The sequence below is a fragment of the Arvicanthis niloticus genome, chromosome 8 (genome assembly GCF_011762505.2).
Source record: "Arvicanthis niloticus isolate mArvNil1 chromosome 8, mArvNil1.pat.X, whole genome shotgun sequence".
Classification (NCBI taxonomy): Eukaryota; Metazoa; Chordata; class Mammalia; order Rodentia; family Muridae; genus Arvicanthis; species Arvicanthis niloticus.
This window is the reverse complement of record NC_047665.1, coordinates 86,639,119-86,659,710: the sequence shown is the minus strand read 5'-3', so window position 1 is coordinate 86,659,710 and position 20,592 is coordinate 86,639,119. Positions and strand designations below refer to the sequence as shown.

At 49.2% G+C, this 20,592-nt stretch overlaps 1 protein-coding gene across 11 annotated transcripts in view; it reads left to right on the top strand.

Annotated features, from left to right (window-relative positions):
• Nucleotides 1–20,592, top strand: part of Dnm2 (dynamin 2) — an 82,996-nt gene that overhangs the window by 25,607 nt on the left and 36,797 nt on the right. For 10 of the 11 annotated variants that reach the window (XM_034510129.2, XM_034510127.2, XM_034510125.2 and 7 more), the window contains exons 2-5: nucleotides 4,992–5,065; nucleotides 13,179–13,328; nucleotides 15,114–15,317; nucleotides 18,321–18,419. In XM_034510129.2, coding sequence (XP_034366020.1) covers nucleotides 4,992–5,065; nucleotides 13,179–13,328; nucleotides 15,114–15,317; nucleotides 18,321–18,419 — 527 coding nt within the window. The remainder of the gene's footprint in view (nucleotides 1–4,991; nucleotides 5,066–13,178; nucleotides 13,329–15,113; nucleotides 15,318–18,320; nucleotides 18,420–20,592) is intronic. The other variant, XM_076939779.1, reaches the window with a different exon arrangement.

Below are 20,592 nucleotides of genomic sequence, written 5' to 3'. Positions count from 1 at the left end.
GACCAAATGCTGGAGCTCTGACCTGTTACAGAACCAACTTTCATCTTTCTGTCTGAGGCTAAACTGGCAGGAGTGGGAAGGAAGGATAAGCTCAAAACACAGCCTCTGACTATTACTAGGTGGGCAGTTCCCTAGGGAACGGTTGCTTATCAGAAACCCCTTCAAAGGTCAGAGGTTCAGAGAGCCAGCCACTAGGGAACCTAGATAGTCTGGAGACGCAGATTGTATTGGTCCAGCTGTGAGTGGACACAAGACCTTTGTAGAAGTTTCTGGATATCTGTTTAGGAGAGAGAGAGAGAGAGAGAGAGAGAGAGAGAGAGAGAGAGAGAGAGAGAGGTGTGTGTGTGTGTGTGTGAGAGAGATTTTTTTTTTCCGTACTGGCCTGCATTGGTGTAAAGCCTCAGGGGTTCATCGGCACCACAAACTAGACAGGTGATGTGCACCTGTAATCCTAGCACTTGGGAAATAGAAACAGGAAGATTACGAGTTCTAGACCATATACTGCTACATAGAGTTTGAGGCCAACCTGGGCTGCATGAGTCACTGCCAAAAGAGGGAAAAAAGGAAGGAAGGAAACAGAAGAGGGCAGCTCCATTTGGGAATGAGAAATGATGCAACATTTTACACTTAACTACCCACCATGTGCTATCCCTGTACCAGGCCTGGACACAGAGGGATGGCCTGGGTACCTGACCATGTGCTTTCATAAAGAGGTGTGGGTGTCTTTGAGCCAGGGTTCTCCCCATCCCCCACATAGCTGTTGCCGTCCCCCACAGTTGGCAGAGTTTTACTAACCAGGAAACCCAGACCGGAGCGAGAGTGAAGGAAGCAGACCCAAGTCACACAGCACAGAACTAGCTAAGTGGGACTAGACCGATAGGGCAGCCAGGACACACAGGAAATGTCATAGCAACAGCAGAGAAAAGTACTCACGCCTGTGGAGGCAGGTAGCCTGGAGAAGGAAGAACTAGATGAAGCTAGAGGCCATATCTGTTGCCAGCTAAGGACAGGTGGTGTTTGTAGGAAGCTGCCTGGGAGACCATAGTGTGTGCTCTGCCGCTCTGCCCAGGAAATGCTCTTTCAAAAAAAGATTTTTTTTACTTTATGTGTGTAAGTGTTTTTCCTGCATCTGTTTATGTACCATACCTGATGCTTGGGATCAGAAGTGTTGGATTCCGTAAGTCAGAGATGGCTGTTAGCCACCATGTTAGGTGCTGGGAACCTGGGTCCTCTGGAAGAGCAGCTAGTGCTCTTAACTACTGAGCCATTGCTCCAGCTACACACACACACACACACACACACACACACACACACACACACTTTTTTTAAAAAAAGATTTATTTATGTACATGTGCTATATCTACATGATGCCAGAAGGGGGCATCGGATCCCATTACAGATGGTTGTGAACCGCCATGTGGGTGCTTGGAATTGAACTCAGGACCTCTGGAAGAGCAGCCAGTGCTCTTAACCACTGAGCCATCTCTCTAGCCCCTTTTCATATATATATATATTTGAGACAGTGTCTCTCTGTAGCTCTGGCTGTCCTGAAACTTTGTAGACCAGGTTGGCCTTGAATCTGAACAGATCCACCTGCCTCTGCCTCCCAATTGCTGGGATTAAAGGTGTGTACCACCACCACCTGACTCAGACACCCATTTTTTTTTTTTAAAAAAACAGGAGAAAAAAATGTTAGATTTTTATCATATCTACCTTATTTAGATATCTATTTACTTTTAATATGTGTGTGCGAGTGCACACAAGCACGTGCAAGCACTCGTGTATGTGTGTGTGTATATGTGTGTGTATATATGTGTGTGTATATATGTGTGTGCCTGTGTGTGTATGTGTGTGTATGGTGTATGTATGTGTGGTGTATGTGTGTGTGTGTATGGTGTATGTATGTGTGGTGTGTATGTGTGGTATATGTGTGTATGTGTGTGTTTGGTGTGTGTGTATATGTGTGGGGTGTGTGTGTGTGTGTGTGTGTGTGTGTATGTGTGTAGGGTTATTTTTGGTAAGGATGCAAGTGGAGGCTAAAGGACAACTTTCCAGAGTTCTGTCCTTTTATGTGGAACTTAGGTCTTCAGATTTGGCAGCAAATGCCTTTACCCCCGTAGCCGTTTCACTGGCCCGTGGAAATTCTCTTGACCAGATCTTTCTACATCAAATCCCTGAGACATTTAAGTGGAGTAGCTTGGGAGCTGTGCACTTAGTTCCAAGATTCAGAGAAACAGCATTACGTCAGTTCTGAGCTGCTGGCTCCCAGTCTGCCCTGTGACATGACTGGTTGTCTCTTATTCAGCTTCTTCCTCCTTTGTTGCCCTCCCTTGGTCACCAAGGCCCCAGCCTTTTCTTGTGAGAGCTGGAGCTTGTTCTGGGCGTCACAGCCATCACCATTGAAACTCTCTATGTCCCTTGTCTGGGACAGAGACTGGTGATGTCTGAGGCATCACCATTGTCCTCAGAGTGTCTGTCACCTCAGAATCACTTAATGTAAAGTCACAGCAACACTATGCTTATTGGTCCTGGAGGCAGGGAGGGGTTGGCAAGCAGGATGGGGGTGGTTCAGGGACAGGTTCACCCTCTAAGAGCCTGCATTAGGCTAGGAGCTGAGATTCTGGGACCTGGTGGTCAAAGTCCTCAAGTAGACCGCCTGTGTTTCCATCTGAGTTGCTGCCGTCGCTGGTACACCACAGCCTTCGGCAGGGCCCAGTCTCCGAACCTCACTCAGTTCCCTGAGATGGAGGCAGCTGAGCTATCTGGCGGGATCTTACTGCTGTTAAATCCATGCAGAGTGCTCTGCTTCTCACTTGTCACACCATCGCGACTGCTCCACAGTGCCTATGTAGTATTTGACTAAATTAGGGATTTGATTTAGTTTAGGACTTTTGAGACAGTGTTCATAACTCAGGCTGGTCTATAACTCACTATGTAGCCAGGTATGACCTTAAACACAGGGACCATAACTATTTTTACAAAGTCCTTATGGAATCAGCAGCCTGTACCATAGCCCCAGTGATGAGAACAAGCGGTGACTCCTCCTTGTGGTGCCCAGCTCCATGGACTCTAATGTAGTTAGTTCATTTGTTTTTTCTTTAAGATCAAAACAAATCCTCCTTACTTGGTCCACCCAGGAGGAAGTTCCTTTGAGAAGATAAAAGACTCTTTTTCTTTTATGTCTCTGGCTGACCAAGCTTCTGGACTGGCTGTCAGTATTGACCTTCCACCACCCCCACCCCACATTGAGCTTTTGTTTAACAGGTTACATCTTGTTTATTTACTGTGTGTGTGCACATATGCATCTGTGTGTGCTCCTGTGCACATAGTGGTGCATGTGTGGAGGTCAGAGGACCACTTGTGGGTTGGCTCTGCCTTTCTACTGTGTCAGTCCTGGGCATTAAGCTCAGTCATCAGCCTTGCTGGCAATGGACGTCCCCTTCTCCCGTCCTTAATTCCTTCTATTGCAGGGCTGGGTGGTGCTGTCAGCTGCCGGTGCTAGGCAGGTGCTGTGCTGTTGAGCTCTAGCCCTACTTGATGTAGCTCAGGCTTACCTGGTGCCTGTTGTAGCCAAGGACAACCTTGACATTCTGAGTCTCCCGATTCTGAGCTCCCTCCCCCTCCCCCCCCACCACCCCATTCTCACACATGTCTCTGGAAGCCACTCAGCCCAAGTTCTTTTTGTGCTGTGTAAAGTCCTGAACCTGGGGCTTCACAGACACTATGAAATGTGCTGCCATTCTGTATCAATCTGCAAATTCTTTAGATCTGGCTTGTTTTGTTTTTGCAGATGGTCTCCTATAGCCCAGGTTAGCCTTGAGCTCTCTACATAGCTGAGGCTGGTCATGAATTTTTTGATCCTCCTGTCTCTAGTGGCTTGCTAGTGACCTTTCTTGAGAGATGCAGTAAAGTATGCATCTTAAATACACACCCTGATTGTTCTGATAACAAAAACAAAAAAAAAAAAAAACACGTGCTGATCACTGTTGAGATCAGCTTTGAGGCTGACTTTGCCTCCCTAGAAAGTCCATCCTGGGTCTTCCTGTCTGTCCCTCCAAGGAAAAGCCTTTGCCCTGATTCCTATCACAGAAGGTCAACTTTGCCTGGTCAGGTTCAAGTCCATCTATGTGCTAGCTTGTAGCCTGGGCCACAGGCATGAGAAGATGTGCGTTTGGTTTCCAAGCCCTGCCCTCCCCTGCCCTCCCCTTTGTCTTTCTTTTATTTCCTTTTATTTCTGTTTTTGACACAGGGTTTTTCTGTGTAGCCCTGGGTATCCTGGAACTCATTCTGTAGGCCAGGCTGGCCTCTAACTCAGAGATCCGCCTGCCTGAGTGCTGGGATGAAAGGCGTGCGCCACTACCACCCAGCAGCAGCTATACTCATTTTTACACCTAATTAGGGAGATCACACAGGAATAACTGGGCCAGCCATGCGACAGTGCTGATGGTGACCTAACATGGGACTTTTGGCCTCCCCATTTGCTGGTACAGGCATTAGCCACCATGGCCATTTGCTTCAGTGCGGGAAATCCAACCTAGGGCCTTGTGCATGCTAGGCAAGCACTCTACCCACTGAGCCACACCCCAGCCCCTGTGGTGTTTTGAGACAGCTTCTTGCTATGTAGTCCTGTCTGGCCTACCTCAGCTTTCAGCTTTCAGGGATGATTGGTGGTTGTTTGTTTTAGCTCAGGCTGACCTTGAACCTGACCCTCCCCCAGTCTTTCCTGTAACTCTTGCCATGGGCAAGATGGTCTGGAATACACTACAAGAAGGGCCTAGTGGCAGTGCTAAGGCTCCAGAACATTCTGTGTGCACAGCTCTGCTTAGTTCAGGTCTACCTCAAGCCCCAGGGCTGTAGACCCTCCATAGCCTGAGGGCTCCCTGGGGACCCAGCTAGGGTTGGTACTTTTGCTAAAGCTTACTGCCTGTGATCACACTTCCTGCCTCACTAGCAGGACTGTGAGTCACTTCTGCTGCTTTCTCTTCTCCCAGGGACTTCCTTCCACGAGGATCAGGAATTGTCACCCGGAGGCCTCTCATTCTGCAGCTCATCTTTTCCAAAACAGGTATGAGAAAGAGAAATTTCAAAACGAAAAACTAAGACAAAGTACACATTTTAAAAAAACAAAAAAGTAAGTAAAGCAGTGGACACAGCGGTAGCACAGCTCACAGACAGCTCGCCCAGCGTGCGGGAAGCCCTGCTTCATCCCCCAGTAGTGTGAACGTGGTGTGGAGGTGCATACCTGTAAGCCCAGCTCCCAGAAGGGGAGAGCAGAAGGACCAGAAGCTCAAGGCCATCCTGTGATGCATAGAGAGTTCAGGGCCATCCTGGGCTACAGAAGACCCTGTCTTCAGACAGCAGCAACAAGCAAGTACTATGAAGAAGCCATCCCTGGGTTTAGACAGGGACTTGGTACCCTGAGGATATTAGGGCCCAAGGGGAAATCAGAGCTCCTGGGTTGTTTGGGTTTAAACTGCAGGTCTCACATGTACAGGGGAGCTGAGAAACAGCCTGAAGAACACCCTTTTGCAGCCCTGAGTCCCTAAGCAGGACCAGGCTACCTGGGGCCCACAGTTACTTTCTGATTTTTTTTTTTTTTTTTTTAATTTTGAGAAGTCTTGCCTGACAACCAGAATTGCTGCCTTGTACTTTTTGTGCAGCCCAGACCAGGCCTGTTTGAAAGAACCACTGTGCCTGGTCTGTGCATCCCAGTCCATATGCTCATGCTGCCAGTCACTCCCAATCTGCCCTGTTACTGAATTTACAGGTGGGACCTGAGGCCCAGCCAGGTTACCTGCATTTTACTGGTCCACTGACCTGGGTTCCTCAGCCAATCCGGTGTGACCTGACATTCCAAGGCCCTGCAGCTTTTCTTTACCCTGGTTCTGCCAGTTTGGCATGGAGGGAGGATCCAGTGAGACCTGTGGTTTGGTGTGCCGTGCCCCTTTATGGGTTTTACCTTCTGACAGACCACAGGATGGGCTGCTGCCTCCCGGATCAGGCTTCCTGTCGACTCTACCGGCATCGGTCCTTGGCCTATTCTTGTGTTTGCTCTCATTGCCTTCAGGGGTTCCATAGCACCTTGGAAATCCCGATTTTGGACTTGTTCTTTTAGGCTTCCTGAGGCGGAGTTCCTCTGTGTAGCCCTGTCTGTCCTTGAACTCACTCTGTAGACCAGACTAGCCTCAAACTCATGGAGATCCACCTGCCTCTGCCACCAAGTACTGGCATTAGAGACATGCATCACCACTGCATGGCTTATTTCTGTACTTCTTCATGGGATGTCAGCTGGCACTGTTGCTGCTTCTGGTCCATGGCCACCCTGGGAAAACCTTCATGGATGAACAGATAAGGGAGCCAGGCTTCCCAGGTTCCTGTACCGGCTTCCCTTTGTGAGTACCCTACCTGCAGAGTGAAGAGAACTGGAAGAGCAGTTAGTCGTGTGCCAGGCTCGATAGTGCTAAGGTGACAGTGTGGTGAGCCGCCATACTTGACTCTACTGTAGTTTTATTTTGAAAATGTTTATATATTTTTAATGTATGAATGTTTTCCCTACATTTCTAACGGTTCACTGTGTGTGTGCCTGGTCCCTGTAGAGGTCAGAAGCGGGCATCAGATTCCCCAGGCCTTGCATGTGGTAGGCAAGTGCTCTGAGCTACATCCCTAGCCTGTTTGCTGGCTTGCTTGTTTGGAATTGTTAGCTCAGGCTGATCTCCACTTGTATCTGGGGATGATCTTGAGCCCCTGGTCTTCCTGTCTTCCAGGTGCTTGGGTGCTTGGTTAGTGGGGTGTTGGATGGAATCCCGGAACTCACAAAAACTAGATAAGCACTCTGCTGGCCTATAGCCCATCCCCCCAATGGCATATTTTCACTTCTTCTTTTGAGACAGAGTCTTACGTAGGCTAGGCAGGCTTTGACCTCATTGTATTCCAGATGAGCCTTGAACTTTCGATTCTCTATTTGAAGCCTCCTGAGTAGCTGGAACAGCACACCCAAGACCTGACTGGCATGTGCAGGGATCATTAGGGTGCTAGTGACCAGCAGACCTGGTATGTTCCTTGGCTGCCAAAGTCTACTGGAATCCTGAGGTTCTCTGGGTCTGGGGTACGGCTGGGGAGAAGACCATGAGAGGAACCACTGAGTTGGGGGCACCTGCCCAGAGCTGACCACATAAAGGATCAAATCAGTCCCTGACCTTTCTCCATCCTCAAGGGAACCCAACCTTCCCCACTTCTTGCCTGAGTTTACTGCTTGGCTCTTTGTCAGAACTGATCTTGGGCATGTGACCAGGCCTGTATAGCTATGGTAAGAAGGGACCTTAGACTAGTGTCAAAGTGGATCACATGGGAGGAGGCATGGCTGCTTAGGGTAAGGTGACAGTTATAGAGATGGGGACATAGCTGAATCTTTTTGGGCCGAAAGGACAGGTATGTCTCTCAGGTGTGTTCTTTCCTGTGTCCCCTAATCGTGAATGCCTCTGACCCTTTGCCTAATGGTGGCATTTCTAGTCGTCTTGCTTCAGGCAGATGCCTATATTATGCAAGGCCTTGGTTGGACATTGGAGAGGTAGTCCTTGTGTTTCTGTCATGTGTGTTATGTTGTCACCAGGTTGCCCTACTTCCCCACCCTGGCCTAGTAGATGCTGCAGACATGCATTTACCACACTCACCTGGCTGAAGAGGATGTATCTGGGCTGTGTAGAGAGCAGTAGTGTGTGCAGAGGAAGAGAGGCCAGAGAGGGAGGTATAGCTGAGCCCTACAGATCACAAGATCCTTACATTGAGGCTTGGGACCTAAGCTGCACAGTCAGGGATTTGGGCAGACAGCTGTCTACCCCTGAAAGGTTCAGGAGTCTAAAGCCAAGGCTTGTGAGGCCAGGTGTGGGTTCTCCCCTTTAGTACCTCAGATACCCAAGTGCCTTGGGTCGTCTTGTTCAGGCTGGCCTGTTGAGCCTTGACTAGTAACTGGTACTGTTTAAATATTACCTAAGACCACAGGCAGGCACCAGGAAGCCTAGTAGCTCATGAATGAACCCTGCCCTTACCCAGAATCCTCTGCTAACCTCTGGGTGCAGGAGTTTTCCCTCCTATCCCCATCCTTCACCTTGACCTTGCTTGATCTATGATCGCTGGGCCATAAAAGAGATGTCAAGTCATGGCCCATGCCTGCCAGAGCCCAGCCTCTCTCGCTGTCCAGAGATAGCCGTGCCTCCTCACTGTCCCTCAAGCTCCTCTGTTCTCCCTTCTCACTGTGTTCCACAGGGCCACTTGTTAGATGAAACTCTTCTTTCTTGAGTTGAATTTTGTTTGAAACTGAATCTCATGAAGCTCAGGCTGGCCTTGAATATGCTTATATCTGAAGCTAGCCTTGAACTCCTGATCCTCTTGCCTCTACCTCCGATGTGCTGAAATTGCAGGTGTGCTCCACCATGTCTGTGTTGCTGTGTTCTCACTGTGTCTCTTCCCCACTGGAGCAGCAAATACACCAAGGCAGGGGGATGCCAAAATACTTTGCTGTCCATTCTTGCCTGACACCCTCTTGGGGCCTTGTGTCTCTCATTAGTGCTCTGTCTGCATGGGCTAAGAACTCGAAAGTGAGTGGAGCTACCACCCTTTCTTACTCAGTAGCCCCTCCCCATGCATTTGGCCATGGCGGCCCTTTTCTAATCCTTTGTCTTCCGACCCCGAGGCCTGGATAGCCATCAGTAGCAGATAAAACCATGCTTTGGTGCACTTCTGGGTCTAAGAAAAAACTGAGCTTGGAGCAGGTGTTACTCAGTTGGGAGCTAGTCGAAATGACTTTTTTGTTGAAATTATCATAATAACAGTACATCTTAGACAAGGTGACAGCCCCTACTTAGTCTCAAATCGGAAGAAGCTGTAGCCTAAACACGACTAGTAATGTGCGCCCATGCTCCCACGTAAGGCTCGCAAAAGTCCTTCATGCACAGATCCTTCAGATGGGTTGTTTTTGTTTGTTTGTTTGTTTTATTTTTGAGACAGAGTGTCGGGTAGGCCAGCCCCCAACTCAGTGTGTATCTGACAGTGGGCTTGAGCTTCTGATCCATCCCTACCTCCTGGGTGCTGCAGTTACGTGAGCATGCCGCCACACAGGGGTTATGTGGTACTGGGATCTAAAGGTTCTCTACCAAACTGAATTTTACCCCCACTCCTATTTTTAGATCTATTATTTTAAGATGCATGGGTGTAGATACTTGTGCATTGGGTGTAGAGTGCAGAGGTATTGGATCCTCCTGAGCTGGAGTTACAGATGTCATGAGCCACCTGCCAAGGGTGCGGAGCACCACTGAGCTTTCCTCAGGAACTGTAGTCAGTTTCGACTGTGGAGCCAAGTCTCCAGTCCCCTCTTGGTTTGTTTAAGACTGGAACTACCTAGGCTGGCCTTCAATTCACGCAAACCCTCAAGGTTCACAGATCCTATTTGATTGTTGGGTATGTCCAAGGGTCTTTAACATGTGTCTGAGCACCCAGGCATTCTTGTCCAGACATGCATAGCAGTGCCAAATCTGAAGAAGGCAGACCTCGTGGTCGTGGGCATCAAGACCATGGTTTTGGCCGGGCAGTGGTGGCCTTTAATCCCAGCACTTGGGAGGTGGAGGCAGGCGGATTTCTGAGTTTAAAGCCAGCCTGGTCTACAGAGTGAGTTCCAGGACAGCCAAGGCTACACAGAGAAACCCTGTCTCGAAAAACCAAAAAACCAAAAAAAGAAAAAAAGACGATGGTTTTGCTCTTTGCCAGGCTGTGGGTAAAGTCCTGATCCTCTGCTTCCGTCTTCCAATACCTAAATACATGCTTAAGAAGCAGAAGTAGGTGATGAGGGGGGCGGTGAATCAAAGCAAGCTTGTTCACAGTCATATCTATGCAGGCAGGTAGAAGCTCTTTAGAAACCTGCTTCCCAGTTCATCTCCTGGGCACACAGTGAGGCTGCCCTTGGGAAACCTGGCAAGAAGGCTGGCTGGCCCACCAGGGTAGGCAGAATATCTGCTGACCCAGACTCACCTTTGGTTTCTTCCCTTATCCCAGGTCCTGGGCTGGGGCCTGTGTAGCCCTCTAAGAGGCCCCTGGGGAAAGCCTATTTGGTTCACTATGCAGGGAAGGGCCAGGGAGAATCCACTCTGCTGCCAGTGGGTGTGTGGCTATCAGAATTCTGCAGTACTGACCCAGGGACCAGCGGAACTGGCTTTGTCAACAGGGAACATAGGGACCTGGATGAGTAGAGCTGGCAGCGACTTAGAGGTGTGGCCTGGGCTACTGATGACCAACTGGCAGGCAGCTCAGCTTTAAAGCATCCAGCACACTTCTTTATTTAATATTTGAGCATGTGTTTTAGCAGGGAAATTTTTTGAGGCAGGGTCTCTTTCTTTCTTGGAATAGCTGATTCAAGTACGCTGACTGGCCAGTGAGCCCTCCCTGCCTCCCCAGCACTGGGTTATAAGCCTGTACTACCACATCTGTCCAAATTTTGTGAGCTCTGTAAATCAAATGCAGGTCCTTATGATTGCATAGCAAGCACCTCACTGACTGAGTCTTCAGCCTTGAGAGGTTCTTTTTAATGTAAGGCTTTGCTGTATAGCCCAGGCTGGCCTCTATATCATAATCCTGCCTTTGACTTCCAACTGCTCCTGCAGGTATCAGCTGCCCCAGGGAGCTTAAAGCAGGCATTTATGTTGGAACCTGCCAAAGGTGTTGTGTGGCTTTTATGAATGGCATGCCATCTCGGGATTCTGTCTTGTGTAAGACAGGGAGATGGCAGAGCCTTTTACCCCCAGCACTTTCCACATTGCACCTTGGGGCCCTGTGCTTGTTAATGACAGAGATGTTGGCTGCCACTCTCTGTCTTCACACAGATTTGGTTGGGATGCCTGTGCTGCTGATCAAGGTGGTTGAGGCTCAGGCTCAGGTAGGGCCCTCCAGGGCTGATTAAGCTAACAACTGTGGCAAACACTGGGTGCCCGCATGCTGCTGTGGCAGCTGCTGCTGGCAGGTTCCAGTCCCATGAACATAACGCAGGTGATAAAGGAGGCCAAGGCAGAATAAGTGGTGAGCAGGGAGAGGGAGAAGGGAAGGAGCCAGGCCAGACCAGCCCTGGCCTTCGTCCTGGCTCTGCTACCTTACCCAGCCACCATCTCACACTTGCTGACTGCCTTGATCCAGAAGAGAACTGAGGTTCTGTGGGGGCTGGGTGACTGATCCATTTTTAGTGGCAGCTGCAGGAAGAGTATTTCCGCTTGTCCCCTGGAAGGCCAGAGCACGGCTGCCCTTGGGAAGTGGGTCAGCTGATTGTGTGGGGGCTGAGGGGGAGTCCAAGAGCCTCCTGTCCACACCCTCACTGGCCCTGCTTCTGGATGGCCAGCACCCATGCTAGACACGGACCTGGTCCTGCTGAGGTCATTCGCTTTGAGAGTCACTTCTCTACGAGGCCGTCTGACCTACCCAGTCCTCGCACCACCAGCTTCAGTCAACCCCCATGTCCTCCCTGGGCCTCAGATTCTATGTCTGTGAACTGGGCATTGTGTTTGTGTGTCTGTGTGAGTATATGCTGTTTGTGCAGTGCACCTGCCTGCTGCCGAGGATGGAAGGAGGGAGGATGTCAGATGGCCTCTTCATCCCTCTCCAGGTGTTCCTTTGAGGCAGGATTTCTGGGTCTTACTGTTTCGTTTGAAACAATTTAGCCTTGGCCTGCCATGAATTCATATTGCTTCTCCTTGCCTCTACCTCCTGAGTGGTGGGATTAAAGATGTGCACCACCATACTGGACTTGTTTTGTTCTTGCTATGCTGGAAACCAGCAAGCTCCAGTGAGCCTCCTCTTCCCCGTGCCGTTTTGGGCTGAGGGTTATATGCATTTGTGGGATGCCTGGTTGTAGGTGCTGGGATCCACATTTCCATCCTCAAGTTTGCACAACAAACTTCTGAGTCATCTCTAGCCATGTGCTTTGTTTTTCTTAAGACAGGGTCTCACAATAGCCCAAACTGGTTCCTGCTGGTCTCACATTCCTAATCCCTCTGCCTCCACTTCCCTGGATCTTGGATTATAGGTCATTGTCATCACACTGCTTTATGTCATGCTGGAGTGCTCCAGACTCCCTGCATGACTGCCAAGGCTCTGTCAGCTGAACTGCTGGGCCACCTCTGCTGTGGAGAGTCTTTCCTGCCAGGCCTTCTGGTCCCAAACTCTCTGTGCTTGCTCCTCTTTGCGACAGCAGCCCTGTGGTCCTATAATTTGGGTGACCAGGTGATTGTTTCTCAGATGCTCCACACTGCATTCATCCTGCTTCTTCTCCCTGCAGGAGACCTTGCTACTTCACAGAGTGTGTTCTTGCAGCCTTTGAGACAAGAAGTGGCACCTCCCTAGCCTTTAACTTACAAATTTAAGCCTCTGGATCCCAGCCTGGCAGCTGAGGCCTGCAGTTCAAACACAAACACCTGTTCATCTTTTTGTCTTTTGTTGGACAGGATCTCCTATTCGGCTCAGTTTATCTCATTATCCTTCAGCCTCTTAAGTACCAGGTTTACAGGTGCATGCTGCAGTACTTAGACTGAGGCAGTGGGATCTCAATTGACACTCCAACCCATACTACACACACAGCCTGGGACCAAATCCCTTTATCAAAAAGAGAAAAAGGTCTGTCAATAAAGAGTTAGTCACAAAGTATGACTCAGTACAGTACTCTTGTAAAAGGTTGGATGTTGGGGAGCACATTTGTTGGGGTAGTTGAGATGGGTTGCAGCTTCATGGCCAGCCAGACTAGCCAAGCTAGTGAGCTTTAGGCTCCATTCAGAGGCACTGTCACAAAAAGCAACATCTTTTTGGATGTTGCAATAGAGGAAGGATATCTGAGGCTGACCTCTGGCCACCACAGGCCTGTGTGCATGTGTGCATGTGTGCATGAATACTTCATATACAGAAGCAGACCCAACGTTACACACTTTTAATCCTAGCAAAGACAGGCAAAGGAGTGCAAGGCCAGAACTGCATAGTGAGACTGTCTCAAAATAGAAACCAACCCAATAAAATAAGAGAAAGAATGGATGCTGTGGTCCTCAAGTTCTATAGGACAGAAATGCTTGCGTTTCTTTCTCTGCCTGGCACACTGCCTGTTCTCATGTATTCTCCTTTCCCTCTTTCTCACCTTGAACATCTTTTTCCCATGTCAGAATATGCGGAGTTTTTGCACTGCAAGTCCAAAAAGTTTACAGACTTTGATGAAGTCCGGCAGGAGATCGAAGCGGAGACTGACCGGGTCACAGGCACCAACAAAGGCATCTCCCCAGTGCCTATCAACCTTCGGGTCTACTCACCACACGGTAGGAAGCTTGTTGGGGATGGAGGGAAGCTGGTACGCTCTTCCTGCCCAGTAGGATCTTCCCGCTTCCTGAGCATCTGAGAAAGCATCCTGGACTAGGAAGGCTTGGACATGGTGGCCAAGAGTGGGTGTGGGCACATGCGTCTAATCCCAGCTCTGGGGAGGTGAAGGCCAGAGGACAGAGTAAGACTAAACAAAAAGAGTAAGATCAAACAAAAGCCAAAAAGTTAGACCCAGGCTGGGGTTCACTGGTCAGGCACTTGTGTAGCACGCATGGAGTCAATCCCCACATTTAAAATAAAAATGAGCCAGGCGTGGTACTGAGTATCGCTGTAATCCCAGCATTCAGTAGGCTAAGACTTAAAGACTGTGATTGAGGCTAACCTCAGCTAAACTTTTGTAAAATGTTCTGTTTTAATTTTTTAAAAAATTTACTTTATGTGAATGTATCTTGCCTGAATGTGTGTATACATACCATATACATGCCTGTGACTAAGGAAGTCATAGCCCTAGGGAGTCAGACCCCATGGAACTGGAGTTATCAGTGGTAATAAGCCACCATGTGGGTGCAGGGAGTCAAACCCAGGACCTCTCAAAGAATTGGTGTTGGTAACCAACCACTCAGCTGCATTTTCTTTAATGTCTTTTTTTTTTTACATTTTCTTTCCTTTGTGTGTGTATTTGGTGTCACATGTGGAGCACGTGTGGAGGTCAGAGGACAACTTGCAGAAGTCAGTTCTCTCCTTCCTCCATGTAGGTCCCAGGGATGGAACTCATGCACTGTACTACGTCCCTGACCCTATTTTCTGCCTATCTCTTTCAAAACACAGTCGTGTAGCCCAGACTAGCCTCAAGTTGATCCAGTTGACCTTGAATTCCTCATTCTCCATTCCTGCCTCCAGGAATGCAGTTACAGACATGTGCACCCAGACATGGTTTCTGCTGTGCTAGGAATGGAGACAAGGTTGTGTGGACACTAGATGAGTGAGGACTGGACCGCCTGGGCTTAGAGCCTGAGCTACATGGTGGGTTCCAGGCCAGTGTGGTCTGCACACCTAGCCCTTGCCTCGGAAATAAAAAAGGTATGAAAGGAAGACACATGGCTTGGGGAGTAAAGTGCTTGCTGCACAAGGAAAGAGACTTGCGTTCTCCTACAGCAGCCGTGGAAAGCACAGCACAGCACAGCGTCTTTAATTACGGAACTCTGCGTGTCTGGGACATGGTCCATCCCTGGTGCTCACTAGCTACTCAGTGTAGCCAAGTTAGTAGCTCTGGGCTCAATGTGGAAAGAATCCAGCAAAATAGTTCAGTGATAAAGGCGCCTGCTGGCAAGCCTGGTGACCAAGCTCAGTTCCCAGAGCCCACATGGTGGAAGGAGACAACTGACTACTATGGATTCTCTGACTTCCGCTTCTTGAGACACACGTACATGTACACACACATACACATTCATACACATTCATACACATGCATATACACACATATGCTTATACACAGACTCCTCTCTCTCTCAAAATATATTAAATTTTAAAAAGAATAAATATGGTAGAGAAAAATTATGGAAGATATATGTGTGACCTTACCTCTGCATGTGTGTACCCATGACAGTATTCACCAAACACAGAAAGTACACGGTGAAGTGTGTTCTTAGGAGTGGCCCCGAGATGTGACTCCCCTTGGGAACTTGCTGGTATCCACTGGGTCTCTGCAGGCTGTGTGTATGCTCCTATGCTCCGAACTCTTAACTGGGCTCTGACCACCTTTGCCTCTTGATTTCCCCCCTCAGTGTTGAACTTGACCCTCATCGACCTCCCAGGCATCACTAAGGTGCCAGTGGGGGACCAACCACCAGACATCGAGTATCAGATCAAGGACATGATCCTGCAGTTCATCAGCAGAGAGAGCAGCCTCATTCTTGCCGTCACACCTGCCAACATGGACTTGGCCAACTCGGATGCCCTCAAGCTGGCCAAAGAGGTGGACCCTCAAGGTAACCTCCAGCCCCGGGGCAGTAGCTGCTTCTAGTAGGTCCCCTCCCTGGTGTGCTTCCTGTCATGGGGTTGTGTTTGAAAGGCCTCCTGAGACTCAGCATCCCCTGTGTGTTGGGCATCCCTTTCAACACTTGAAATAGCTTCGCTCTTCCTTGAGTGTTGATGGGGTCTACTCTGATGGTCCTGGAGTCTGCTGTGTGGCTGTAGCTCTCAGCTTTTCATCACTGTAGCCAACCCCGTGACGGAGTCACTGTCTTTTAAAGAGCATACAGGGTTAGTTAGGCTCACAGTTTCAGAGCGTCCTCTTGTGATTGGTAGTCTGTCAATGTTGGTTCTGTGAGCAGATAACACTTTACTGTGCACATGGGGAGCAACACCGAGTCGGAAAAGGACAAGGCATCTTTAAGTGCGATGCTCCAAGTGACCCCAGTGAACTGCAAGCTTCAAAGAGACCTCACTTCACCACCTCCCAGTTGCTCTACTCTACAGACAACTTAGTACATGAGCCTTTGAGGAACATTTAAGACTCAAATTTTAGTCTGCAGATATTACCCCAGTGAAGGGTTGCCTACTGAGAGGTGCCCAGCATGAATGAGGATCTGGGTTCGGGTCTATTCAGAGCACTTTCTGCTGGGCGTGGCAGCGCATGCTTTCAATCCCAGAACTTGGAACTTGATAGGCAATGGCAGATGGATCCCCCAGAGGTCAAGTCTGACCAGGGCCGCACAGTGAAACCCTGTCTAAGAAGGGGGTCGGGGGAGAACACTTACGGCTCTTGCAAAGAACATGGGTTCAGTCCTAGCAACCACATGATTCCCACAGCAATCTGTGGTTTCAGTTCCAGGGGATCTGGTGCCCTCTTCTGACTTCTGCCGGTACCAAGCATACACGTGGTGTGCAAATACATGTGCACACCAAGCACTCGTACACGTACAGATAACAGTGTTGATCTCATAGCACATACAAATCAGCCAGACCCAGTCTTCAGCAGCGGCTCTCCCAAGACAGTTCCAGTTCCAGACGTGTCTGTCTGCAGTGTGCAGTTCTGTCTGGTGAGATGGGAGCATCTGGGCATGGAGTAGCTCAGTTGGCAGTGTTCCTGTCCAGCATGCAGGACCCCAGCACTGTATGACGCTGGTGTGGTGCCGCACGCCTGTAATCCTAAGACTCCAGAGCTGAAGCAGGGGGATCAAGAGTTCATCGTCTGCTACATAGGCGTTTAGAGGCCAGCCTGGGCTACATGAGAACCTCTCTCAAAAAAAGGGAAGAAATAAAACATGGAAAAGTAAAGAAGGGTGCACAAACCCGAGAGAGAGTCGGGGGTAGCGTTTTGAGCGGAGGAGGTCTGTGAGGCTGCAGGATGAGCTGGAAGTATCGGGCTGCATGTCCTCCCCACCCATCCAGTCATGCTGTCCGCTGTCCACACACAGATGGGCGTGCCCATGACAAACATTAGCAGGGAGTACAGAGTGGACTAAGGTGGTCACCATTTCTGAGCACACTGGTCGTCTACGGACATTTCTGTCTTTTCTTTTTTTTTTGCCTCTGAAAGTACTCATGGCTTTTCCAGAGAAGTTACCATGGAAAAATCAGGAGCCCACAAAGCTCCCCCATCCATGTAGATAGCCCTGTCTGTACTGCCTTCCAGAGGTTTCTACATGTAAACTGTTTTTTTAGGTGAACAGCCTTTCCTTATTTCCATCTGTATCTCTGTGGTCATTGCTTTTGGTGTTTGTGACTTTTATTTGTTTATTTTTCAGTTGTCGTTTCAGAATGTAGCCCTGGCTAACCTTGGCTTCACTGTGTAGACCAAGGTAGTCTCAGTATCAAATTCTACCTGCCTCTGCCTCCCAAGTGTTAGGATTACAGGTGCAAGCCACCATGTCTAGCCCTATTTTATACTAGAGGGATAGTGTGTTACTCTGTGGCAGGCCCCATTGTACAGTTATCCACCCCTCACCTTCAGTGTATCTCTTCTCTTCAACAGCTGGTGTCATTGGCATCCATGGCTGAGGCCCTGCCCCAATCATTTCTCTTCCTAGTGTAGCCTCGTCCCTATTAGCTGTATGAATTCGTATAGGTGCACCCCCTTCATAGTAGTGCCAAGTTGATCCCAGTCTTCTGTGGGCCTCCATTAGCATCTGTCTGTCTTACACACATGGACCATACAGGCAGCGCACTCACATGTGTATCCAAGCTGGTGCATGGGTTCTGATGTGACAGGTGGTTCTTGTTAGTTACGAAGGGTCTTCTATGGTCCAGATTGGCTTCAAACTCTGTTTAGCTGAAGATGACCTTAAACTTCTAATCCTCCTTACTGTACCTCCCGAGTGCAGAGGTCACAAGGGTGCACCACTGTGCAGGCTCAGGTACTTAGGAAAGAGCCCCTGCTCCTTGGCAAGTGCTCCACAGCTCAGTACAGGGCAGGGCCTAGAGTTTCTGAATGCTAAAGCAAGTCTGTCCATGGAGTGCACTGGCCTCCACCCTGGCCTGGAAGCTCAGCTTATAAACTGCTCAGGGAATAAACTGTTTGTGGTCAGGACCCCAAACTAAAACAGCTTTAGTTATGGGATTGGGGGGTAGACGGGAGGCCGAGCGGCGCAGTGGCTTTGGTGCTATGGCTTTGCTGTGGGATGTGCTGACTCTGGTTGACTTGGGAAGAACTTTGATGGGTTGGTCCTTGGAATGGTACTTGAACCAGGGAACAAGAGGCCCTGGAAACCTGGGCTCAGGTTCAAGTGTGATGTTGAGAATGGGCAGGGGAGATGCTAGTTCCCATGATGTTCATTGGTTCTGCTGGGGCCCTCATACGTTCTGGCCAGTGTTTTTTGAGAAAGCACTTGGCACTTGACAGGAGTCTTTGTGTTTATAACTGTCAGTTTACACTCTGCCAACCGGTATCTAGGCAAGAAGACACCATGGCTTGTCCCTTTTCTCTTGGCCTGTCAGAGAGCCCCAAGGCCCTTTTTTCATGATCCCTTTTGACTTCTGGACTCTTTCAGGCCTACGAACCATAGGTGTCATCACCAAGCTAGACTTGATGGATGAAGGCACGGATGCCAGGGATGTCCTGGAAAACAAACTACTGCCCTTGAGAAGAGGTACACAGGGCTGGGGGTAGGGATCATGGAGCGTGGGTATGTATTTTGTGATTCTTCTCTGGACACAGTGGTTCTACATTGCAGCTGTTTTCTGGAACACTAAGAAGCAGGTATGCAGCCATGCTCTGTGCTTGCTGTAATCCCAGAGCTCTGGCGGTGGGGGTAGGGGTCAGGTATGCAGCCATGCTTGGTGCTTGCTGTAATCCCAGAGCTCTGGAGGTGGGGTTGGGGGTCAGGAATTCCAGGTCATCTTGGGTTACATAGAAAGTTCTATGTCAGCCTGGGCTACATGAGACCTTGTTTCAAACAAATACAGAATATTTCTTCAAAAATAGATGTAGGTACTGGAAATGAATCTCAGTGGTATAGCCCTTGCCCAGCGTATGCTAGGAACCAGGTTCATTCCCCAGCTCCCTTTATAAAGCATAACAAAGAGACACACACTGCTGCTTGATTCTGCTTATTGAAGGACCCTGGGCTGTTACTTTCCTACATATAGAGTGTTGGTGTTTAGGTGTTAGAGAACAGACAGCCAGGCATGGACACACACCTGGTAATCCAACATTCAAAAGCCTGAGGTAGCAGGGTCATTGAGTTTGAAGACAGCTCAAGGTAAAGTGCTGAGATCCTGAGTTTGCCTTCTGGAATTCACAGTAACGGTGGACATGGGTACTGACTCCGTCTGTCTTCCAACCTCCATTTTTGAGAATGTTTTTGAAAACCTTTTTGACTATAAGGAGTGGGACCAAGAAGTGCCTCCCTAGCTGGTGGAAACTGAGGGATGAGATGTTAGCACTAGAGAGGGAGTGAACCCTCTGACCCTGTGTCGTTCCCCCCCCCCCCCCCCAGCTATGGCTGCAGCCGGACACTTTGGGCCTCCTCTTAGCGGAGCTCAGCAGCCATTGGATGTACTACAAATCCATCCATTTGTGCTTCAGCGCCTCATCCACCTCTTCCTCTGTGATAGCCTGGCCGCTTGTCTTCCTTTGTCTTCCCAAGAGTGACATGTGTCCCTGCCTCTCCACTCATGAGTGGTACCTTCTCATCTTGTGACCTTGGTCTCTCTTCCTCACTTCTCTCCCCTGTGGCTTAGGGTCCTTCCCACTGGGAGTTGGAGCCCTCTACTGCAAGGAACACGGGTCTGGAACAGGAGTCTTGCATGCACTGGTTCCCAGCACCACAGAAAACCTTACAGCACACAAAAGGGTCTTCCACCTCATCTCCCCTCCTTACTCTGACCACCTCAGACCCCTGCAGGAACCTCATGACCTCTCCCTTCCCCTGCTGTGTTACCTTGCCCTGAGCACTCCATCTTGTTTGTTACTGTGTATGTGGTGTGCATTTTGTTTGCTGTTGTTGGAGAGCTGGCTGGACTTGAACCCCTTGCCTCAGCCTTAGCTGGGATTCTACATATGTGCCAGCACACCTGGCTTACTTATCCACATTTGCATGTATATAATTATTTTATATCAATTTTCATTTCTGAAGCTACTCATATACATGTCTTTGTTTTTGAAGACTCTATATGCCTAGTGACTGTCATGGCCTGACCCGGGACCACCTTGAACTTGATCCATCCTCCTCCTTCTGACTCCTCAAGTGTGGCCAGCAAGCCTGACTGCAGGGGTTCTTTTACTTTATTATTTGCATGTGGGTGTGGGTTTATGCGTGATGCTTGTCGGGCGGGCTGGGAGAGTGTCACAGCCGAGGTATAGAGGTCAAAGGCAACTTTTAGTTTGTTCTCTGTCTATCGTGTGAATTCTGGAAGGTCAAACTCAGGTCATCAAGCTTAGCTGCCCATTTTTCTGCTGAGCCATTTTGCTGGCTGGAGAAGGTTTTGATAGGACAAGATAGACTCTGTCCTCTTTACCTTCATCTCCTGGGTTTGTTGTTGTACTGATGAGATGATGTTTTAGAATATTTTCTTGTACATATTTTAGGTTTATTTTTATTTGTTAATTTAATAACTTTTTAACTGACTGTGGTAGTGAGTGTGGGTGCAGTCCTCTTGGGGCCACAGGCTAAAGTCAGAGGCATTCACGAGCCACGGACATGGGTGCTGGGAACGGAGATCAGCTTCTCTGCAGGAGCAGTATTCTAGCTTGTTTTCTGTTACTATGATGGACACCGTGGCTAAAAGCAGCTTGGACAGGAAAAGCTTTATTTGGCTTAC